General features: G+C 39.0%; 1 protein-coding gene and 1 long non-coding RNA gene across 2 annotated transcripts; both read right to left on the bottom strand.

The window, feature by feature from the left end:
* Positions 1 to 2,166: 2,166 nt before the first annotated feature.
* On the bottom strand, positions 2,167 to 4,503 carry LOC139130283 (uncharacterized). Its single transcript, XM_070696036.1, has one exon. The coding sequence runs from the start codon at positions 4,501 to 4,503 to the stop codon at positions 2,167 to 2,169; it is 2,337 nt and encodes a 778-aa protein (XP_070552137.1).
* A 3,283-nt stretch (positions 4,504 to 7,786) lies between these two features.
* On the bottom strand, positions 7,787 to 22,459 carry LOC139129433 (uncharacterized). The gene is made up of 3 exons (XR_011551575.1): positions 22,229 to 22,459; positions 8,281 to 8,355; positions 7,787 to 7,874 (listed from the first exon to the last, which is right to left on the bottom strand). It is a non-coding gene; the product is annotated as an uncharacterized lncRNA (long non-coding RNA).
* Positions 22,460 to 23,913: the final 1,454 nt, after the last annotated feature.

Here is a 23,913-nt window from a genome sequence, read left to right as displayed (position 1 = left end):
CCTCGGGCAGTTCTCAGGCAGCTACGGGTAGTCACGGGCAGTAATTAGTATGACTGCAGTTTTTGATTTAATTCTATTTTACAATGCAATCCAAATTGGTTTGTGGTCACTATAGTATGACTCAAGTACACCACTTTGCATGCAATGGATGTTAGTGTAAATGTGATCAAGGCATGATCCATAGTCTGTTGTTGACTCCTCAATAACTTGTGTGTAGTTGAAGTGCTTTGTCATAAGTTCAGATAGTTGTCTTGTAGATTGTGTTTGCTTTTGTAAGTCAACATTGAAATCACCAATGATCACGGTTGGTAGATTGTACTCAAGTGTATGGATGAGCTGAAGGAGAGCATGTTGTAAGTTTGATGTAGGTGATGATGGTGGATTGTAAACACCAACAATTTGAACTAAACCAAATGTTGTTTTGTGTATTGCAATTACGAAATCTGTATTAAAACAATGCAGTGTCTGTGGGGTAGCTTCAAGAGTGTTTTCTTTGCTGTACATAACCATACCATGATATGGTCTGGTGTTGTTTTGACGGTTTTTATCATCCTGTCTGAAAGGTTGAAGTCTGCTATTTTGAAGTCATCATTGTGATCGCCGTTTGTAGTCTTGATTCACTGCAAATTAGTACATCAGCTGAAGTTAAGCTGAAATCACTAGCAACATCTTGAAAATGGCAATGAAGAGATCTCACATTTTGATAAGTAATAATGAATCTGTTCGATATAATATATGGTAATGTGAAACAGAGTTGTAGCATGGAATGGGTTCTCATGCGTTGCATCTCTTGTGTAACATCAGTGCTAACTGATATTTGATTTTCTTGTAATGTGGTTATGTTGAGACCACTAAGTCTAGTCACTCTGCTTAAAGCAACATAGTGTACATGACACTGATTTCTCTTGCTTGCTGTACTGAAGTCCACAACCACATTGTTAAGTGTATCACCTTGACAACGATGTATTGTTTTGGCACTAGCTGGTCTGAGTGGAAATTGTTTTCTCACAACTTCTGCATTTTTGTGTCTTCCCACTCTAAATTGCCGTGATATCTGTAAAACTGGCGTCCATCTGTGAGATACTTTGTCATGTATTAAATGCCGTTTTTCACGTCGCAGGTTTTTGCCAACACTATCGTCATCAAATAAAATCCATAGAATAGTAACATGATGCAAATCAGGTCCATCGATGTATTTGATTACTCCTGGAGTACCATTTATCAATCCATCATTTACAGACAGATTAATGCAAAGCTCAATACGCTGATTTGTTCCAATTGATAATTTAGAAACTAACCCCATTGTTTTTTGAGCAGGAAGCATGACAACAATACCTAATGTTTTGTGTTTTATGATCTCAGAGACATCGCCAATGACTGTATCAGTAGCAGGTATACATGTTTTTATTCCTGTAAGTCTGTCATATGCTATTGCATTGTGGTCATCAACAAGTCTGTTCTCGCAATAAAGATGTACTGTCGACTCATCAATAGATGAAGTTTTTTTATCAACACTGACTATTCGAGTTTGCAGAACTTTTATGTCATGAGATGTATGCTTTCCCTCACGTATACGGTTGAGTAATTTAGCAAAATTCTGGTCATCTTTTTGCCTCATAATATCTGTTAATTCAAACATTTTGAACAGGTCTTTCCAGATGTTGACAGCCAATGGCCCATAATCATGTTGAAGGTCGTTAAATATCCAACCATCAAAGACAGGTTTTAATTGATATAAGTCGCCAAAGCTAACAACGCTGACACCACCAAAGATTTTATTGTTGGCCATTATCTGTTGTAGTCTGAGATTGATATAATTTAACATACCATTACCAACCATGGAGATTTCATCTATGAATATGACTTTTAAGTTCCTGTATTTTGCTTGTAGAGTATTAAGTCTTTCTGATGTCAGTGGTCTATAATGAAATCTTGGGATGCAGGAATTTGAAAAGCTGAATGAATTGTAGTACCTTAATGTTGTAAGCAGCTTTTCCAGTAGGTGCAACTAGTAATAAGTGTATGTTGTCAGGATTTTCACCAGGAAGATTTGAAAGATATTTTAAAAGTACTTGATACAATGATTTGAGAAGAAGAGATTTCCCTACACCAGCGCCACCTGTTACAAAAATATTAACGGCTCTGTCCTTGTTTTCATCCAATGTACTATGTGATAGAATATTTCTTTTGTTTCTTGTTGAGTTTCTGTAAAAGTGGATATAATTCATTATCAGCCATTCGTGGTTGTTGAAGATCTTCAATAATGGGATTATTTGTACTGATGCCAATGTCCTGTCCAATGTCATATTTAGAATGACTCTCATCACATGGTGCAAACATACTCAATGTGTCACTTGGCCTTGATCCTTCTAAAATGTCTTGATGTTCCTGATGTTGTGTATTTGGAGCAACATTATCAAACATATCAATGGCTGTGTTTTGTACTGCTTCAATAGCTTGATCTAATTCCTGAGCATTTTTATTGTACTCCTTTTCTTTAGAATCTACTTCAAATTTCACTTGCATGTAACGATCATAGTATGTTTTGCACCCTGCAAGGAGTTCATTTTCATTTCGCCAAGGATAAAACAACATTATTAACTCTCTGTAATGATTTTCTTTGTCTTTTTCCCTATGGAAACGAACATATCTAATAACTTTACTTTTGGTGCGTTTTTTATACACAAGGCCACGTATCTGATATATTGTGTTGTTTTCATCATCATCATCCTCTTCATCAGTTTTGTAGAAGTCATCATTATCTTGATAATGATCTTGCGGGTTATCTTTTAACTTTTGAAAACTGTACCATGCTGCCACGTCTGCCAAGCACAATTTCTCAAGGGCTTTTGGGCGCCTCTCATATTTTTTCAAGATGCTATCACTTTCTATGTCAGTAGCATTTGGACGCATGTTTTGTATGTCATCAAGAGGTTTCAATAGGATAACTCTATCATCAGGGGGTGATGTGTTAATAAATGTGAAGCCGCGTGAAGCTCTTCTTAGTCTCATTTGCATAACAAGGTAAACAGCTTCTTGAGCACTAACTTCAACATGATTAAGGAATTTGTTTCCTATATGCCTGACACTTTCTCTGATATCATGACATCCTTCCCTTGCTTCTTCCACAGCCCTACTGAGCAAATTACTCATTCCACGTTGAGCTTTACTAATGTAAGATGCGATGTACATGGCACATGCATATGGATCAAGAATGAATTGAATGTCCATGTTTGCTCTCCAAGCTTTGAGTAGGGTTTCATTGTAGCTGTTAATTCTTATTTCATTTGGTGACCTCTTGAGGAATATTTTGTCTGATGTTAGAGATGACTGTATTGCATTAATATAGGTTTGTTCATCAAGTTGTAGTTTATTTAAGAATTCAGAAAAAGAAAGAGTTTCTCCAAATTGTAAATCAGTAACAACAGTCTTGATATTTTCATAGTGCCTTTGAAGGATCTGTTCTGTGCTTTCATCAGTATCCATTGGCAATGGCTGCAATATCATTGTTCTTGGCATAGGTGGCACAGGAAATCCAAATCTGCAAACACATTGGCCTTTTTTCTTACAGGTTTTTGCATGTCTGTGCATTTGATAATTTATCAATTCAGCGAAGGATTCATTACTGGTATCATTTGAACATGTAATATACTGATCTATGAATTGTGTGATGTCATCATCACTATTTTCACCATATTGTGGTGCATCTTTAATCCATACAAGCATGTGTATATGTGGTGATCCTCTTTGTTGGAATTCCACTCTGTAAAAGTAATCGTGTATTTCACCAATTGGATGATGTGAGCTCATTAGGAAATCATGCATAAATCGTTGAAATGAATAGTCAAAGTGTCGAGCACACGTAACAGGGTCAGATTTTATCAAATCAGATTTTGTATTCCAAGACATGTTCAATACATCGTCATCTGTGTATTCCTTGTTGTGAACTGTCCTTCCAAGAATTTTCAATAGATGTATCCATTTAGATTCTGCTGATGAAAATGACATGAAAAATGTTGGAATACCAAGTTGACGTATCATGGCAAATATATCTTTCTTTGCACTCTCCCAGTATGGTGGTGAACCTCTAAGTGTCTTCAACACTCTGAATCCCTCATCAAGTCGAACAATTTTATCAACATTTTGTGGTGATTGAAGCTCACCAGCTGTTAATTTGCGGCCCTTCAGATTACATTTTCGCAAACATAATGTTGCCTTGTCTTTAATCTGCTTGATTTGTAATTTTTTTAGTTTAAAGAAAATGTTAGGCATCGACTTTGCAACTCTCCTATCTTTGTGTCGAAGTTCCCATTTACACAATGTACTATATAATACAGGGACTATGCGTTTCTTTTGTCTGGGTTGACCACAATATATTGTTGGAAATGAGAGCTCCTCAGAATATTTGTCTTGAAATATTCCTAGTGGTTTATTGTTCTCGCCTGGTGCATAACAAACTGCGCCATCAGAGTCTGTGTGCTGATCATATAAAGGTGATAGCATTGTATCCAGTGTGCCAGCAGGATGATCTTCCAATTTATTTCTTCAGTCCAATTATCATCATCATCATGATCATCATGATCATTACTGTCATCTTGTTTACATGTTTGTTTGTCAGACATGTGAGAATAATCATGATCGTCATTTTCCTCACAAAATTCCTGCCAATTGTGGTTTTCATCCTTTCTGCAAACAACCCAATCTGTAGATATTGTAATCAGTTCTGCTTTATATAAGGGGCTATTTTAACTAACCAATTAGCTGCTTGTAAGACTTTCACTGGTCTGACATTCTCTACCTGATAGGCATGACTATAGCTAATCTTTCTTTTAAATTTGACAGGTATTGTCTGCGATTCATTTAAAGTTCTAGGTAATGTAGAGACAGTAGTTGATACATCAGCTATAACATTGACTATGTTACCTCTGAGACTAACTTGTCTACCTCTTGGCAATTCTCTTATTTGCATGAATGGAATGCGTAAGGCAACAAGTCTTTCTTCTAGTGGATGTAACTGTAACTCGGGGGGAATTAATGGAAATGACATGTTATGCAAAAATGACATGTTATTGGCCACAGAACAAGGAGGCAACTTTGACTCTTTTAAATATGAATAGCAAGTTTTACATAATGGTGCCATATCATTATCTGTAGCCTGAGATGATGCAAAGGTGTTTAACTTTTCTTTAACATTATTGTAGTTCAAAACACTTTCTCTGTACCACAGCTGTTGGCAGCACACACATACAAAATTTGGGCCATCTGAACTGCACCGTGAAAAATTTGTATCAGCTCTTCAATAGATTTGGCAGCACTACATCTTCTGTTGTTTAGTTTGTTTAATCTATCTCTCATTTGCTCTCTCTCTCTATATGATTTATCGGTTCTTTTAATACTTTTAATATTGGCATCTCTGATCTTTTCGCTTTCCCTGAAGACCTGGTCAGTTCTCTTTGTCTTTTAGCATTAGCATTTCTTTCCCTTTCATTTTGTCTGTACTCATCATCACACCGTCTTAATTTCTTCGACTCCCTATTTCTGTTGTTTTCAGTTTGTTTATATACATCATCACTTCTCTTTGTTTTCTTAGCAATTACATTCCTTTGTCTTTCAGTTTGTCTGTACTCATCATCACACCGTCTCAATTTCATTGATGTCCTGTTTCTCTTGTTTTCAGTTTGTTTATACACATCATCAGCTCTCATAGTTTTCTTAGCATTGACATCTCTTTGCCTTTCAGTTTGTCTGTACAGTTCATCAGCTCTCATAGTTTTCTTAGCATTGACATCTCTTTGCCTTTCAGTTTGTCTGTACAGTTCATCAGCTCTCATAGTTTTCTTACATTGACATCTCTTTGCCTTTCAGTTTGTCTGTACAGTTCATCAGCTCTCATAGTTTTCTTAGCATTGACATCTCTTTGCCTTTCAGTTTGTCTGTACAGTTCATCAGCTCTCATAGTTTTCTTAGCATTGACATCTCTTTGCCTTTCAGTTTGTTTATACACATCATCAGCTCTCATAGTTTTCTTAGCATTGACATCTCTTTGCCTTTCAGTTTGTCTGTACAGCTCATCATTTCTCATATTTCTTAGCATTCATATCTCTTTGCCTTTCAGTTTGCCTGTATGCTGGATCAGCTCGTTTATTTTGCTTGGCTGTTAAATCTCTTTGCTTTTCGCTTTGCCTAAACTCTATTTGTTCTCTCTTTTCTCTCTTGGCAATCATGTCTCTCTGTTTCTCTATTTCTCTATAATTTACACAATGTTCATTTTGCGCCATAGAAGATTTCTCTGTTTGTACTGGTCCAAAACTGTTTACATTTATTGCTTGTGACAAATTTTGCTCTGTGCTTTGCAGAAAGTCATAGTGACCACTATCAATTTCTCCTTCAACACGGATTGCATGATACAAAAGATGTATACTTACAGAAGAATTACCAACAGTCTCTAATGGTTCACTTAAAGTGTCAAGATGAACTGCAATATTAATGTTATATGCAAGCGCTGCAGCATTTATTTCAATGTCCCCTCCATAAGTTGCATTACCTGGTTCAGATCTGGACATATACTGCCTATAGTCATCTTGAGAGACAATATGCCATGTTTCATATTCACCTTTAATTGGATCCTCATATCTGTCCCAATGTTCAATTACATAGTCAACAGTATGTACTCTTATTGCATGATGATGATCTTGTGTCCCATAGAGTCCTAGACTTATAGCACGGAACAAGCAATTACCATCACCTTCGACATTGACCTTTGTGTAACATCTGTGAGGAGTCTGCAACTGTCTTTTCGTTGCATGTACAATTTACTTCTTTCATTTTTTGCTTTTATGCTCAGTTTTTTACTCTCATTGTAGTTTTATAGTAACGTTGTGTTATGGGTGTGCTTAATATTATAATAAGTTCTTACAGTCAATTCAAGCACTTGTATAGGAAGAAAAATTAATAATTTGATGATGTTGCTTATTGCTTCCTTGATTTGTCTGATGTTATGAAAAGTGAAACCTTAAAAGTTGAAGTATTGATGAAAGAATGATTGTGTTTGTTGAGATTGTAGACTATGAATGTGTTATTGCTTGTCAATATTGTGCAGTTTAGACGTTGAACCTTTCACTACAAAATTTAGGTCCAACTTTATTGGGGAAGCTGGACCTAGACAGAAAAAAGCAGTTAAAAGGGTTGTCAGTTATAAGTAGACAATGATAGAATGTGGTATGACTGTTCTTGTTTATTATGAAGTAAATGAATGCCAATTTTCAGAAATTGTAGAGAAATGTCAGTCTTCCTTATATATTCAGTACGCTGAAGTAATTCTATTTGATTGCAAATAATCTGCCTGTAAACAATACTCTTGTTTCCTATCAGGAAGTAAATGATAGAGCACTACTTGTGTGCTGTTAAATATTCACGGTATAATTTCACAATGTACACTGAGGAAGACAAAGACAAAACTTTACTACCTTATTTTTTTTCTTCTGCAAGCTAATACTGAATATAATCAATATCAAATCAGTTGTGATCTAAATGCGAAATTAACCACAACAGTGTTTGCTCAAAGTACTGTCAGCAATGTTGTAACCAATGCTTGTTGACTATCAATTTGTGATCTTGAACGCGCCTCTACAGGCAGTCTGTACCGTCTATGGGCAGTCTGTGCCTCTTATAGGCAAGTGATTGTGTTGTACCCCTTTGGGCAAGCTATTGTTTGCGCCTCCTATGGGCAAGTTATTATTGCGCCCTTCCTATGGGCAAGTTATTATGCGCCCTTCCTATGGGCAAGTTTATTATTGCGCCTCCTGTGGGCAAGTTATTGCTGTGCCTCCTATGGGCGAGTAAATTTCACCACGTATATGGCCTCCTGGTATAATCTGTTAAAGAAACAAAAATCAAAGTAAGACATCCATTGCATCCTGTTAAATATACATATTTGTACCGGTGAAAAAATTGGCAAAAAAGATGAATTTGATGTTTTACAACATGTAAAGAACTTATTCCATTTTTTCATGGAAATTATTGACCAACAAGTTCATCATTGATGACACGACACCATTCCTACAAAGGCAAGTTTGCATGACATTGGTCCAGGTATGTCAGACATATCTTTGTGAATGGCCACAAAATATAACATAATGGCTGCCTGATGGCATTGATAGTATCAAAGAACAAATTGAAATCGGTTTGGGCATGTCTGAAATATCTACCTAGATGCCTGAATGCACACACAATGAAAAGCTGCATGGACTAACAAAGAATGGCAAAAGTGAATGAACTCACACAAAAAAATATGTCGATTTAATTGGAATGTCCTAATGAATGCCCTGTGGTGATGTAATCATCAATAGACCACTTCTGCAAATGAAAAAAAACATAACACCAAGGATTAAAATGACCACTGTCATAAATTTTGTTGACTCCATGAAGTGCCATATAATTTACTAGAACAGTGATACAACATTATCGAAAGCTCTGTTAACATTTGTCACACATCTTCCATGTCCAACAATCTCTTCAAATAGCTATCTTAATGTTTTTGATGTGTGTATGACATGTCATTTTGTTTTAATGAAATATAAGGGCAACACACGGATGTAAATCTCATCAAATTAAGTTTATCTTTTAGGACCCATTTAAACCTCATTAGTTCACTCATAGAGTATACTTTTCATGAATAATAAATGAATTCATGGTTTATCATCACTTTGTCCTGTGACATTTCATCACATTACCATTTTGTCCTCATAATGATTCATTCAACACTCAAAGCTGGATAAGAAAGGGCACTAAAATTAATCTGCATATTACTAAACTTGTGTAATTTTTTACAAGCTGTACTTTAGAAAATTGTCAAAATTTACAGGATGGAAAGTCAGGAAATCTCCACACTACACACACACACTAATTGATCAGTTCCTACCAGCCGACAGGCTTTATTGATCTATCAACAATTACAGTGGTGGCCCACTCACAGGATCTTGCAAGCAATATTTGTCTGGAAGTTATGAATATGATGAATAAATGTCATTTTTTCATTATACAAGCCTTCCCACCTATGGGGTGGACCATTTGATATCCTGGGGGGTGGGGGTCTGGAAGATTTTTTGGGGGCATTTTCATTCTTAAAAAAGGAAATACACATAGTTTTGCCTGTTGCTTTGAGGTTCGGCAGCTCCAATTTTTAAGTATTTGTTGGGTCATAAAAGGGGAAATAAAAAGGACAATGTTGTGGAGATGCAGGGAAACTTTGCAGTTTTGATGGGATTCCCCACCCCCTCACTTCAACGGAAGCTGTGTTTGGATTTTAACTCACTTGATCTTCCTGAGAATATTACACTGCCTAGTTCTTTGTCAAATAAACATTTCATATTCCTGCCCACCGCGTAAAAAATGAAACTTTATTAACTTCCCGTAAGTATATCGCGGTTTGTTTAAATGTTGTTGATGACTCAGGGCGATCTTGTCCTGGGAAAACGACGCCTCCGAATTCTCGGAAACTAGCCATGTTGATCAGGGAAGATCTTACCCCATTGATAAAGACGGCAGATAGGTGCGTTTGGTTTTGTTTCTCAGCTTTCGCTCGGAGCCATGCTACGAGTTTGCGCGTTGTCCATGAGAACCGCTCAGCGTAGAGGTGATTGAGTATTACCTTTTAACGTTTTCTGCACAGCGTGATTACATTCACTGTATGCCTAACCTATCAACTGACTGTCCCTTACATTGCTTCTTGTCAGACTCGGTTCACTTCTCGATGCGACAGTAACGTGCAAAAGCCGTTACAGGCTCGGGCGAGACCTTGTTCAGATTCGCGACGATCGTTCCAAAAATAATGACAGTTTAATGTCGTAAAACCTGCCACTTTTGACGGGGGGTGGGGGGGGAGTCCTTTACATGGAGACATTTGATCTCAGTTCGCTTCCTGTTCACATCAGTCTTTTTATTTTATTTTCCGGGATCCTTTCGGAGGCAATCTAATTGGAAAAACGTGTTTACTTTGGCGCCATATTTATTTAGACCGATTTTTTTGTCGAACGCGGTGCAGTCTTGGAAATGAATCGTCAAATACTGCGGGAACCAAGGCTATGCAAATTTATCAAGCGGGAAGTATAGTCTGTATGTCCGTCAAATACGATTTATGACCTTTTTACCGCCTTTGAATATGTTTGGAAGTCTTACATGCACACTTACTTTGTCCAAACATTTGGGGAGAAATCCCTCGTATGTTTGGCGCAATGACTGCAAGATAGTCCTCTGGCTATATGATTGATTATCGTCTTCACACGTAATGCCATGGGAAAGTTATACACATATATGTCTTAATCCCTCTTCCACCTTTCTGCCTCATGACCAAGATACTGATTAAATAATAACACACGCCAGCAAGGGCAAGATCACGATTTGTTGCCCGCCCAAGGGCTGGTGCTCATGACGGTAATATTGATGATGCCCGAGCCGAAGGCGAGGGTATCATCAATATTACCGTCATGAGCACCAGCCCGAGGGCAGGCAACAAATCGTGATCTTGCCCGAGTTTAGCGTGTGTTATTAATTTTATTACACCGAACAGACACTTTTGTTTTCGAAACTTTTTTTTAGAATGCAGTCAAAAAAGCCACAGTGAAACGTTCTATTTGTTGCTCGATCGCAATGTTGCATGAAGTTGAAGGTCAACTTAACGTTTAAAATCGAAGACAGTGTTGTTAATATTTTTCTAAACGTCGTCTACTTCAGGTCGAGCTAATTCCTTGTATCTTTTCAAAAGCTATTGCTTTACAGAAAATACTAAGCAAATGTACGCGATGATGTGGTACGCGCAGAAAGGACGCGCGATATTCCAGAACGTGGTAGCGGCTATATCATGATCAGTGCACGCGACAGGGCTATATCACCTAAGCCATGTTCTATCATTTTTTGTTCTATATCACGTGAGTAAGGCTCAGCCAATCACAGTACCTGGATAATACGTGAGGTGTAATAATGATAAATATAAGTGACCCAATTGTTGTTATCTCAAGTGCGATTTTGATCCAACGTTTCGTACAAAATTTAAATTTTTTACGCCCGTCTTGGGACCAAACTGTAAAAAATGTTGAGTTTTGACCCAAACATTAACGGAAAGCCGTAGAGCTTGTGCTTCGAAGTCCGATTTGTCGAAGGTATTCCTGCACCCAATACAGGGCTGGGGGCCTTCTCGGGCCAGAGTCCTATACTGCTATGGGTTATACAAGCATTGCATCTTCACTGATAAACGTAGTGCACATGGAGGCTTTGAGTCATTTATTGCTTTTAAAACCTGTTTAAAATGACCTTGAACTTTTTGTACAATTGTGAATATCTAACATTGCAAGAGAGAGTGCAAAAAGATTGTTTCTTATGTTTTTTGCGAGCCCGTGTACTCCGAGTGAAATAGACCCTAATTTGATTTTCGACCACAAGCAGGAAAACATGGTTGGACAGCGTCTGAAAAGACGAGCGTGACCTGTTGCCATGATCCTCGAATTTATGTAAACACTTTAAAAACGTGTCAGTCACAATTGCTGAAGCAAACTTTGAGTTTTGTCTTTCATTCCACAAAAGCCTGTATGCCAAGTGTTAGATTGCAGTAGCACTTGATCCCATCTTTTACCGGCATTTTGAAAATCCCAAATAATTGCTTTGTATCCTTTGTGACTTTACTGGCACATGAGCTTTTGACACACAGACACGGAAGATTTGTGAAACTTAAAACAACCCGTGGGTTTCAAAACAAGCCTAGACAAAATATAGACAAGCGAAAGTTTTAATTCATAGATCTTGGGACTTCAAAAGCCTGGCCTAAAAACTTGCATTTTGCAGTGAGATGTTAAAATCGGTCGTAAAAGTATCAAAAATCATCAATAACCTTAAAAAAACCAAGGTGAGCCGAATTTAAGAACGCTGGGACGCGTCACCATGACGTCACATGTTGCTGGAGATCCACATCCCTTGAAGAAGTCGTCGACTAAGTCAACTTTTCAGTTCTTAGAATCCTTGGTTTACAGTAGTACATCTAAAGGTCAAGTCATTCCCGTACACGCCTGGATATCCGACGGCTCAACATGATGCACATGCCCTTCAGCAGAATACAGCGATGGCATTTGAGTGAATGGTATTTGCGTACAGCCATGCTCAAATCACAACGGGTTCGTCAGAGAGTACGAACCAATAAAAGGCCGGTTGGATGCTGATTTGTGAACCGCATCGTCCATCATGCCAGGGCTGTCCTTCTCTCTAGGGTTCGTAACATTTTCAAGACCCTTCAACTCCCGGGGTAATTAAGACATCCAGAGCGGTTTCCCAGGGTCGTTCAAGGTCTTGACGTCATGTAATTTAATTGACAATACGGGCAGGCAATGAGGAAAATGTGATTTATTTGGTCTACCCTTCCAGCATCACGGTGTTACAAGTCAAGATTACTCGACGACCATCAATCTCCCGGGCACCAAACCAATCGATCTCCGACCGGGAGCCTTCAACCTTTCTTGAATGAAACTTTGAACCATTTCCTTTTAAAGTGAAGAATAACAATCGGGGGTGACTCCTTGAAAAATTGGTAAAGAGAAACAAACTCAATATTTACCGACCGATAAAATTCAAAATGGCTGCCATCCTCGTGTTTACGGTGGGGGAATTAAATTGCTATTTTAAAAAGCTTCTTAGGAGCATAATTAGCTTCAAAATTGGACCCCCCCCCAGGAGTGACAGACAAAGGCAGAATCGTAAAGTGTGAGAGTCTAAATATCTGTCCTCAAGGCGCATGCTACCAAACATATAATTTGCTTGAAAGATGTTGTACCTAACCCTCTTTTTCCTTTCCAAAGTTTATAAGTTCATGAATCACGAGCGCGACGATGATGTCAATAATACCGCTTGAAGGCTAGACTGCTTTCATGTGCTCATCTCGTTGTCAAAAGCTAAATCGCACCGATTACAGAGAAGATAAAATTTTTAAAAAGCAGATTTGTATTTTCAAGGTACTGTCCCATAATAGTGCTGAAATTAAGACGTGATGAAACCTACCACAAGACGAGGATGCGCTCAGAAGAGGGATTTGCGCATGCCCATCAGAGGAAAAATCCGGCACTTAGCGGAATGTTCACGGCTGTTAGGCTGGTAGAGTGCCACTAATCTAGCCTAAGAATTGGTAAAATTTGTAAACGACATAGATATTGAACTATTTGCAGATTGCCGTCCAACGTCAGAAATTATGCCCAACTGTTAGTAAAAAAATCTTGTTAATATCACGATGTAAAAAAGGAATAGTATTCGCATCCTTCACCACTCAAATTATCAGCTTCCTTGACACTTCTTTTCCATAAATTGAAGGACAGGTAGGCCAAGTTATGATGAAAAGCGATTTAAGTTTGACGCTAGGGTGAGTATTTGAGCACAGGTGCGTGAAGTTGACAATTAGATTCTTCAAATGTAATGCGAAGGATAATGTCTTTCACAAAAGAAGGGCGCAAGAAATAATTGAATGCATCAAGTTCAAGTTACGGATTATCATGGAAACACACAGTCGCTAAGAATAGCGTCGTGACATTGGATCACGCAGTATTGTACAAGATTCAATATGCAGCTTGAAGATACAACAGGGCTATCTGTCAGTCAAGTTCAAATGTTTGTTTTGCGCTCGGATACCTTCAAGAACGAATGATTGAAAACGCTGCCCGTAGCACTCTAATTATTTACCAATTATTACATATCATCGTGATAACCTCTGTCTTTCAGTCTCTCTCTGTCTCTCTGTCAGTCAGTCAAGGCCTCTCTCTCCTCTCTCTCTCTCTCTCTCTCTCTCTCTCTCTCTCCCCCCCAAACATCCACACGTGCTCGGTACTGACGTAACCGTCATTTTCCTACCAAGAATTGTTATTAAACTTGATTTTCATCGCGATGCAACTATACATTAAGACACGACGTTGGTGCCAGGCAAATAAACAAGGACTTTACCATGGTTAATAAATCAACGATAAAAGGTTTCTATAAATAGCCAGTTAATGAAACTCATATCATTACATTAGTCATGTGATGTGACACAAACAATATCAGTTAACTCTCGACACAGACACAGACAAAGACTCGGACACAAAGACAAATACCGACAAAGACAGACAAAGACAGACACAGACACTGTCCTTTGTCCTCCATCGATGTTATCATGATATATGTCAAGTGCAAGGTGACTATACTGGCCATGTTGGGGAAAAGCTGCATCTGATTTATTATGAACAGACTGCTTTCAGAGGTGTAAAACGCAACAGCTGTCTTAAAACGTTGCTTAATGACTCTAGTTCATCTCATAAAAGACCGCTGAGAACCTAAGCTCAGTAAATCTTGAGGTTGTACATAGAGTTGTACGGATTAAGTATTTCAGAGAAGTCTCCCATGACGAAGGGCACCCAGCTGAGGGGCAATGTCGCCAAGGTGCCTGGCTTGTTTGTTTCGAAAAGATTCGTACAGCGAGCGACCGTGAAGTAATACTAGCAAATTTATCACGAGCGATATAAATTACATTCACACTTGAGTCATCGAGGCAAATGCCACGCCGTTTTTCGTCGTGACACCCTCTTTTAAAAGCGTATAAGAATAGACTTTTCTGGCTCGTTTTGAGCTCATTATCAGTTAGTTTGACAAATGTCCTCGGGGTGTTTTGTCTCTGTTCTTTCAGAAACTCCCTCGTTCGTGCCCGGACAGTTATCAAAGCGTGCAATTATTCTACAGCAAAACCGTATCCCTTCGAGGAGGAACTGAGATCACGCGTCCCCGAAAATAATTTTTTGAAACTCTTTGGAAAGCAAAAAAAACGGTTTTGCGGCAAATGCCTCAGAAAGAGATAACTTAATAGATCTCGATCAACAAAGAACCACTAACGCAATGCGTCTCCGCTTAGATCTTTTTGAAAACTCTTTCGAAATAAAAAAAATCAGTTTTGCTGCAAATGCCTGAGATAGGGATTACTGATGTCGATCAACAAAAGACTATAAACGTTCCGCTACTATCAGGCACGTCTTTGGGAAGCAATAACCTAAATACATACATTAGTTCCATGATTATTTTATTCATGTTGATTGCTTGCTTTTACTGTATAGGCAACTTTGAATTCCAGGAAATAGCTAGACATAGTTGATAAAATCTGATTGGTTATTCTGGATATTTTTGTAATGTCTTTGTTTTTTTATTGTGTGATTACGTCACATCGTCTTTTGTAAGAAACTTTGACGCTGGCTGTCTAACAGTTTTTTTTTTGGTTTTGTTTTGTTTTTCCTTCATAGCAACAATATCTATACTGCCCATTTTATAGAAAGACACGGCAGTCGACCCGGGTAAATCGGTTTTGTTACTGTGACGTTCAATGTCGTTTTTCGGTAATTGAATTATTACACGTATCTCATTTCCGTCGTCAACTGTTAAATTATGAAATGAACCCGACACATGCATGCACCGTCTCGTCACGGTCGAGTCAAATGTTTGTTTAATTAAACTAATGATAGATCCGTGGTTACAAGGCACCATGATTTGATGTGTGGGAAGGGAAAAAACAAGTGCTAAAACATATCAACAGATAAGGTTCCATCAGCACTAACTTTTACTGTAGTTTCCAGTATCATTGTTTTTTCTGTAGAATACAGTTTATTGTTTAACTTCCAAAAACATTTTGCCAAAATTCGTAGTATTCAAGTTGACTTACAGCTAGAGTGCGCCTCAGGATGAAATGTTCGCACTTTCAATTTTTTCTGATCAACGACTTGTTCATTTTGAAGCCCTTTTCTTAAGGTAGTATTCGACCTAATCTTTTGCTCAAATGTCCAAGAGGAACCGTTCAAATATTCTCTTACCAAATCAAAAATGAAAATATCAGGTCTCTGTGCAAAGTTTGGTACCAGAGAAAACAAATTACCAACCATCTACCGATATTTAAAATTCAAAATGGCCGCCATCCCATCTTATCTCTACCGGAAAAAACTGAAACTTTTGACGTTTAAAATACTAAGACGATGATATTTTTTCTTATTAAAAGGGCTTTAAAATGACCCCTCACAAGCGGTAGACCAGAAAAATATTGAAAAAATCGAGGCGCATTCCACCTTATTACATGCACAGGGCCAGGTAATGTGAATTGGGCAGTAAATATGACGATAAAAAGGCAATGTCAGAGGCCACACCTGGAGGAAAGAAATTCATTAACAGATATCCAGGCTCTATGTTTGCCCAGAAGGATTTCAACTGCCCTTTGTTTTTTCTTTACCGACCTAGATAAGGATACTAAATAGTGACAGACAAACTCGTGGTTGAAGAAAATGATAACTGACATAACGCCTTTCATGTTCTAACTGGAGCGATTTGAATTGAGCAGTAAAACATGACGATAAAAAGACACTGACAGAGGCCAACCCTGGAGGAAAGAATTCATTGATAGATATCCAGGCTCTGTATTTTGCCCAGAGGGATTTCAACTGCCTTTTTTCTATATCAACCAGGATAAAGATACTGAATATTTACAGACAACTCGTGGCCGCTGAAGAACATGTTAACTGACATAGCGCATGTCATGTTCTGACTGGGGCGATGCTGCATGTCGTCATCTGTGAGTTTAGGTGATTCATGTTATTTCCCAGCTCATTTGGCAGACAGAGAGAGAGCAGTATTTAAACTGACTTTGCGTAACTCACTACCGTGGTCCAGGAAATCACAATGTCATGAACTAGCGGGACGATAATCGCTCACGTCGAACTGCATGGTGGGAAAGAGTTGTCACTTCTTAAGTTAATTTGTACCTCGAAAGTGGAATACTTTGCTTTTCTCTAGGAGACTTTCTACCATTCTCTTTCAAACTCAAGAATATGCAAATGTTGATACCAGAGCAACAAAGTTCCTCAAAGTCACTGATGTTTGAAATGTTTAAAATGGCAGCCATGCGTACGGTAACTCTACGGGGAAATGTTACATTTTCACTTTTCACAAATTTTATTTAGTCCTATCGCTTCAAAAGGAGCCAACCAAAGTGGTAGATCACAATAAAAAAACATTGTGCAGATTTAGAGTCCGAATATCTTTCCCCGAGGCGCGCTCTACCCTAGGTACACAAATTATGTTAAGTGGCGAGAGGAGCGGAATTAACGCTGCGTTTTCGAGCAGCGTCCGCAAATTTGTAGATGCCAATTACCCGTCGGCTGGGAAAAAAACAATTACGCTGGGGTAGAAGGAAGGCCGTTTGATTTCCATGAAAAACAAGTGCCAAACCTTGAGAGAAAAAAAATCTGCTTGGAGAAAAGATGCGTTCAGAATTTGGTTAAAATTGGAAGAGGCAAATCTGATTACAGAGCCTGTCAGTGCTTACTTAAGTGTATGGTCTGACAACACTGAATATGTCTGACATACACAAAATATGATTAAATGGTACAGGCACGTGGTGGTGTTGAACTAAAACGCATAATAAAGGATTAGGTTTTGTTTATAAGACTCCTCGAAAAATGTATCGATGCAAAAGCATCATCGCAGCTCTTCCAATTATCGCCTAGTCCCCCTCGGACAGTTTGTTTTAATTGCATCCCGCTGTCTTTATTTGTCGCTCTGTTCTGACGGTATGGTTTTTTCTATTCATTAGTTTGTCTGACTGTCCATTTATGTGTCTGTTTCAAGTCTCTCTCTCTCTCTCTTCTCTCTCTCTCTCTCTCTCTCTCTCTCTCATTCACACCACACACTCACACACATTCATGATTCAATTATATCAAATGATCCGTATTACCCATCCAATGATTCACTGTTCCATCCATCCCCGTGCCAATCCATCTTTTTGCTCCCGCTAACCTCATTAACAAGCTATCAACACATAGCCAGGGCTCATTAATCTACGAGGAGGGTCTATATCGATGGTGGTTTTGCGATACCCTCATTATCGCCATCCCAGTATCTCTCCAGAGTGTTATCCATCATAATAAGCTGGGAAATGAACACACCGGTTATGAGCAAGTACCACATAGCGTCATGATTGACTCACACTGATAGGTTTTTTTTCATTCGTGGGGAGATTTTCTGATGAGATAACGGTGTTTGTTTCGAAGTAAGTGAAAGTTTTGGCGGGTGGCGAAGTTTTGTTATTTGGAGCGCCTTTTAATAGAAGCGGCACTACATCTGCAGTTTTCTTCGCGCCAAAACCAATCATGGCCGTTCGAAATACAGATACGCTGATACACTTTGTCAATGACTCCGCCAGTGTGTTCTGTTATTGCGATCATGGTCAACTTAAAAGGGTCAACATCCTCCACATAGAAGGATAATCAGATTTATCAGACTTCTAGATGCGTTTCACATCTTGTCGCCTTTTTAGCGCGCTATTGTCTGAAAGCATTGCGCACTGTGCTGCGAAATATGGATTCGAGGAGTCATTCAAATCACATAATTAAATTTCATGACGGATGATGGAAATTGAAATTACACTAATACGTGTTTTTTTTTATAACTTTCCCGCAATAAATTTTATTTCTGTGTCAACACTCCATCGCCCTAATTTCAATACATGCAAAGCTGCTTACCGCAATATCCAATATCGACTATGTAAGCCTGGAATTCGTAATCTCCTTTTTGTAACAAGTACGTAATTAGTGATATTCAGGAAATGCGATTTTATTTTCAACACGGTATTTGTAGGCGAATTATATTTTGTACTGACTGAATGACGTAAACATATACTTAAGCCCATATAACATTATTTACGTTCGAATCAATATTTTGATTTCAAATATTGGTTGTAACGCTTGCGCCGCTTCTCCGACAAACTAAGAAATGTACACGTAATTGTTCGCATGGCTATGTTCTGCCCGCGTGTAAAACCGGATTACTTTCATATGTGACTACCTCATTACGTGTCTACTAATACCTACATGTACTTATATTTCTACTGCCTACCTTCCACCCCTATATCTTTCCCCTTACCTACCATGAACTTACTGGCTTTGCTGAACCCTTTTCGGCCACAATGAAAAAAATTATCTTGACCAAGGCGGAGAAAGCAACCAATAATAATACCCCACGGCTATTCATCCCTGCGTGATGCATAGCAATCACCTTGCATTCTCTCTTCTGGCCTAGAAATGTGTTGCAGGAATGATGAGCGCCACAGTGGATACAGTTTGGGTTTGTGCATGCAACTAAATATTATGCATACCGGCATACATGCATACCCATCCACCGATCTGTCTACATACATACATACATACATACATACATACGCTTTTGATGGTAACGCATTTTCCAAGCAAAGTCTTTGCCACTGAGTACCAACCATCGAAATTCAGTAGCTTGTCCCACATTATAGGAAACTAAAAAAGTATGTAAATGATCAGACATATTATTATGACGATATCATGAAAATATTACCTGAAACCCTTTCGGAGCACCACAACAGACCCTATACACAAACAATAATAGTAACTATTCATCATTGCTACCAGTGTACCTAGAATATCCATGTCCCCGCGACATCCAGTCTGAAAGGAGGGTACTTCATTTGCATGCATAATTAGGGATTTAGTTCAAATTCGAACAGCGCCCTCTAGCCAGTGAGTGACGGTTATGGCATTTTTCGCCAGAATTTTATCCGCAGATATCTCAGCCTTCGTTTAGCATCCGTCCTGTTTCCAGTTAGCGGCTGAATTGTACTCTTAGTTAGTGTTCGCCGATGATTTTTTATGGGGTTTTATCGATTCGTTTTTGCGTTAGCCTTATTTTCATGGTTTTCGAGCGACCGAAAATGCCGTTCACTAAACACTGCCGCAAAAGCATATCCAAAGTCAAATTCCATGAGAAGTAGGGAGGGGACGTATCCTGAGTAGGTCCATACGATCTGAAAAAATCTCAGTGGCTTAAGCCTCCGTTTTTGAAATAAGTCTCGTTGAAGTTGACTATGCAGCGACGTTCATGTGTTAAATCTAACATGGCGACCTACAGCGCAGCGTGAGTGTACACGTAAACTCTTTCAGCTCTTTCTCGGTCCTCACCGGCTAACTTGGCAGATTTTTTCGGTTCTGTTTATGTTTTCAATGATTGTGACGAGGAAGCAAGACTGCAAGCTTGTGTTACCTCACTGGCCAACACAATCTGCCTGGCTGGCTTCTCGGTAAGTCGTGGACAGTGCAAATGGAAAAAAAAAACACTACGGTGACAGAAGGGCTACGTTTATCACTGTCTGCGGCCGTACACGGATAGTGGTAGAGACCAGTAGACACCCGTCGTACTGACTAGCAGTGCTGTTTCGTTTATGAGTGATTTTTTCCGTTTTCGCATTCTAGTAGCTAGCAAGCATACAAAAACTGTAGGAAATAACATCGACTGCAAAAAATCTCCGTGGATAAATACGGCTACTCTGTATCCCGCACACGAGTACGTGAATATAGATGCGGCTAGAATGATAGCCGGTAAACAGCTGCGCGTTGCGGCCATCCCTGCTAGCATTACCGTGCGTGCTCGAACTACACTGGCACATTTTATAACTCATGTAACTAGCAAAAAAAAAAATTGTTTTTAAAGTATTGATGGTCATAATGTGACATTAATTAAATACTTTATTTATATATAACATCAGTGACCCGAGATTATATGAGTAAACTTTGAAAAAAATGAAAGATTAATCGTGTAACACCCGCGCCGTGTGAACTACAAGTGGTTTGGTCGCGGTAAACAGCGTGGAGTGTACGTAGCGTAACGGGTGTTCATATTACTCATAGACCCTCGAGATCTACGTATACAGCGATATGGTAACTGCATGCCAACATTCAACACTGCCGCAAATACATGTCCATGGTCGCACGGTCATGAAAATTTCACCAAATGTTGATAATAGTTAAATGAATATTTTCTGAAATTTTCGGCTTGGCTTAAGACCTCTAAGGTCATTATCGAGCTGTTTACGAAAAAGGTGAAGTTTACTTCCGCATTTGGCGGGTCGACCTCGCCACCCACTTTGTAGCGATTTAAATAAAATCTTCTCAACTTTTGTGAGTTTACCCAAGGAAAACAGATCATTAGTATGTATGCTACAACTGAAAGCAAAATTATAGTTCTAGCTATTGTACGTTTTGCTGCACGTCGATATTTCAAGACCACCCTGTCGCCGTATTTTATCCCTCACTGCAGTGGCGGTCAGCGTAACGAAAACGAGGCTCTCTAACACGAACTTTTATGCAAATTTCATAGGCTCCTTTCAGACTGATCTACGAGAACGAAAACTATTGCCCAATCTAAAATCCCTAACCCTAATCTATGGCTTTGCCCCGACAAAATTAGGTGCCACGACAAAATTAGCCTATCCAGCCTATGACTCTCGTCGATTGTCACAAAACAATCTTTACGTGGACTATTTTTATGAAATAGTAATAACATTGACACCAGTCAAGTTGTTATTCTTCGTGCAGGACCTCTCGTGTACGCCTGCGTGTACGCTAAGGGATACGCTGTCGGGCCGGACCCACGTGGGTTTTGGAGACAGTGCAGCGTACACAGAAATCTACCCGACCTAGCTAGCTCTGCGTACCGTGCTGTGTGTTTCAGGTGTTACACGGCCCCACCACATCTAATGGATGAATTCTACAGAGGAGCCAGCGTAGCTGACATTGGCGCACGCCAAGAAAACATTTAATCACAGAACAGTGAAGCGTAAAGTAATGGATTCTTTCAATCATGCTACAGACTTTTTAAGGTTTGTGACAGAGGGCCTTGTCCAGGATGTTGTCTGCCTTCTTACAATGAAGCAACTACAGCTGTCATCTCTGAACAGTCGACCCCAAGACTCACTTTATAATGAGCCAACAAACGTGCGCCAGAAAATCTCAAAAGCCGTTGCTCAAAAAATATGGGTTTAAATGAATACAAAGTATTTGGAAGACCTCATTAGACTAGATGAAAGATGTGATGATGTAGATGATAGTGGCGGGGGCCGTGTAACGCCCGAAACACACAGCAGGGTATGCAGGGCAAGAGCCGACCGTACAAATCTATGCCATGAAAAAGTCAAGTTCGGAACTACAGCTCCCAGTCGCGATCGAGTCACAGTCGCGCTCCTTCTCAATTCTTTTGATGCATGTACCGTACTATTCACTTTCTCAACCGTAAACTCAAAGCGTCCAAGTCAAATCGTGGTATCGAACAAAGGTGCATACATCAAATCACGACATAGAATCAACACATCACACACAAATTACTTTGAATTACTTACCGACACCACACCGACAGTCCATCAAAATCACGCTTCAGAATTTGTACAGCAAAAAGCCGGATAAGCGTACTCACAGCACAGAAAGGCTGTGGAGACAAGCGAAGAACTATGTGCTCGTTATGATACGACGGTATAACTTGATTTACGCGACGATGGCGGGGAGACGAAATGTACAAGTACAGTATAAAGTGCAGTAAGACTGGCTTTATGCCGCTAGGGTTTGTGGGTAAAATGTATCAGACATGCCGCTGTCAATACATACTTTTTTGAAAAAGATAAATTCATTACAACAAAGTGAAAAAACAAAACAAAACAAAACACATCTACATAACTGTGAATGTGTCAAGCGTTTGAACAAATTTAATCAATTAATTCTGTCAATACATACCTATTGAAGATGCCGTTGTAAAGCGCCCTCAACAGAAGGTTTGGTAATGCCTTTTTTTTATTTCACTGACAACAAAACCCCCATCAAATTAATTTCAGTTATGCCCATTTACCTAATTATGTATCCATATCGTACATTGATTGAACAGGTAATGTCATTGCACTGTTGCAACAGCCTACAAACGTTAACTTCACTCAGACCATTCATTTGTAAGTTATAACAAGTTTTAATAAAATACATATTTATGCAAATGAGGCTTAATTATGCAAGCCACACCCACCAAAAACTAATCAGTTCTTGCCATTTGCTAACTGAATCTATGTACCAGATTTGATTCTGATCTGATCAGCCGTTTTGAGATATCGGACCAACAGACAGACAGACAGACAGACAGACAGACAGACAGACAGACAGACAGACAGACAGACAGACAGACAGACATCGCTGCGACATATGCTCACGTGTGTGAACACGTGAGCAAAAATGATCCTGAGGTGGAACAGTTCATGCGACTTGAAAAATTGTGTTACTTATCAAGAAGTCGAAATAAAATCGCAACACGCGTACCAGTGTAGGATACAAAATTGAGCAAACCAGAAAATCAAGGTGTTCTAATTCAACTTTTGAGATTGCAGAAACTGGCAATAGTCTTTCTCTTGTTAAAATATTGAAGAAATGTCAATTGTTCATAGATATTTGATGAGCCATAGTTCGGAAATAGACAAATTGTCCTCTACTGCTCCCAGAAAATGGCAAATCCTGCAGTATGTGAAACAATACTGGACCACTCAGCTGAATCCCTACCTTGGTTGTACCGGTATTTCGTGAAGCATTGCAGTGTGATTTTGGATGGCAGGGAAAGACACTAAGGGTTGTCCGATTGCCCGGGGCAAGTGAAAGTCACGTACTATTCGGGCAAGTGAACCTCTGATGCCACTTGCCCGACGGGACAAGTGAAAAAAAAATAATTACCTAGAAATCAAATTCACGAGAGCGATTTTCTGGCGAGGGAACACAGTATCATATTATGTCATTGTGAACATTTCCATAAGATTTTTTCATAAAATTGCATGAAGAATTGATGAAAAGAATCATAATCGCTTCCAATAAAACGCAATTCAAACAATACCACCGGTTAAATACTGTACGCTGATTTTGCATATGAAAAAGCTGTTCATTTCAGCTGGTGGAGAGTACGTTCACCAAAGTTCATTGCATTGACTGTGAGGTTACGGTGTCTCACAATATGTCGATACGGTAAAAAAAAGAAACACACAGCTGTTTTTGTGCTTTGTAT

The sequence above is a fragment of the Ptychodera flava genome, chromosome 3 (genome assembly GCF_041260155.1).
Source record: "Ptychodera flava strain L36383 chromosome 3, AS_Pfla_20210202, whole genome shotgun sequence".
Taxonomy (NCBI): domain Eukaryota; kingdom Metazoa; phylum Hemichordata; class Enteropneusta; family Ptychoderidae; genus Ptychodera; species Ptychodera flava.
The sequence above is the reverse complement of the archived record's forward strand: the minus strand, read 5'-3'. Positions and strand labels throughout refer to the sequence as shown.

Coding starts and splice junctions, on each gene's coding strand:
- LOC139130283 (XM_070696036.1), bottom strand. CDS start 4,503: ATGCTATCACCTTTATATGATCAGCACACAGACTCTGATGGCGCAGTT.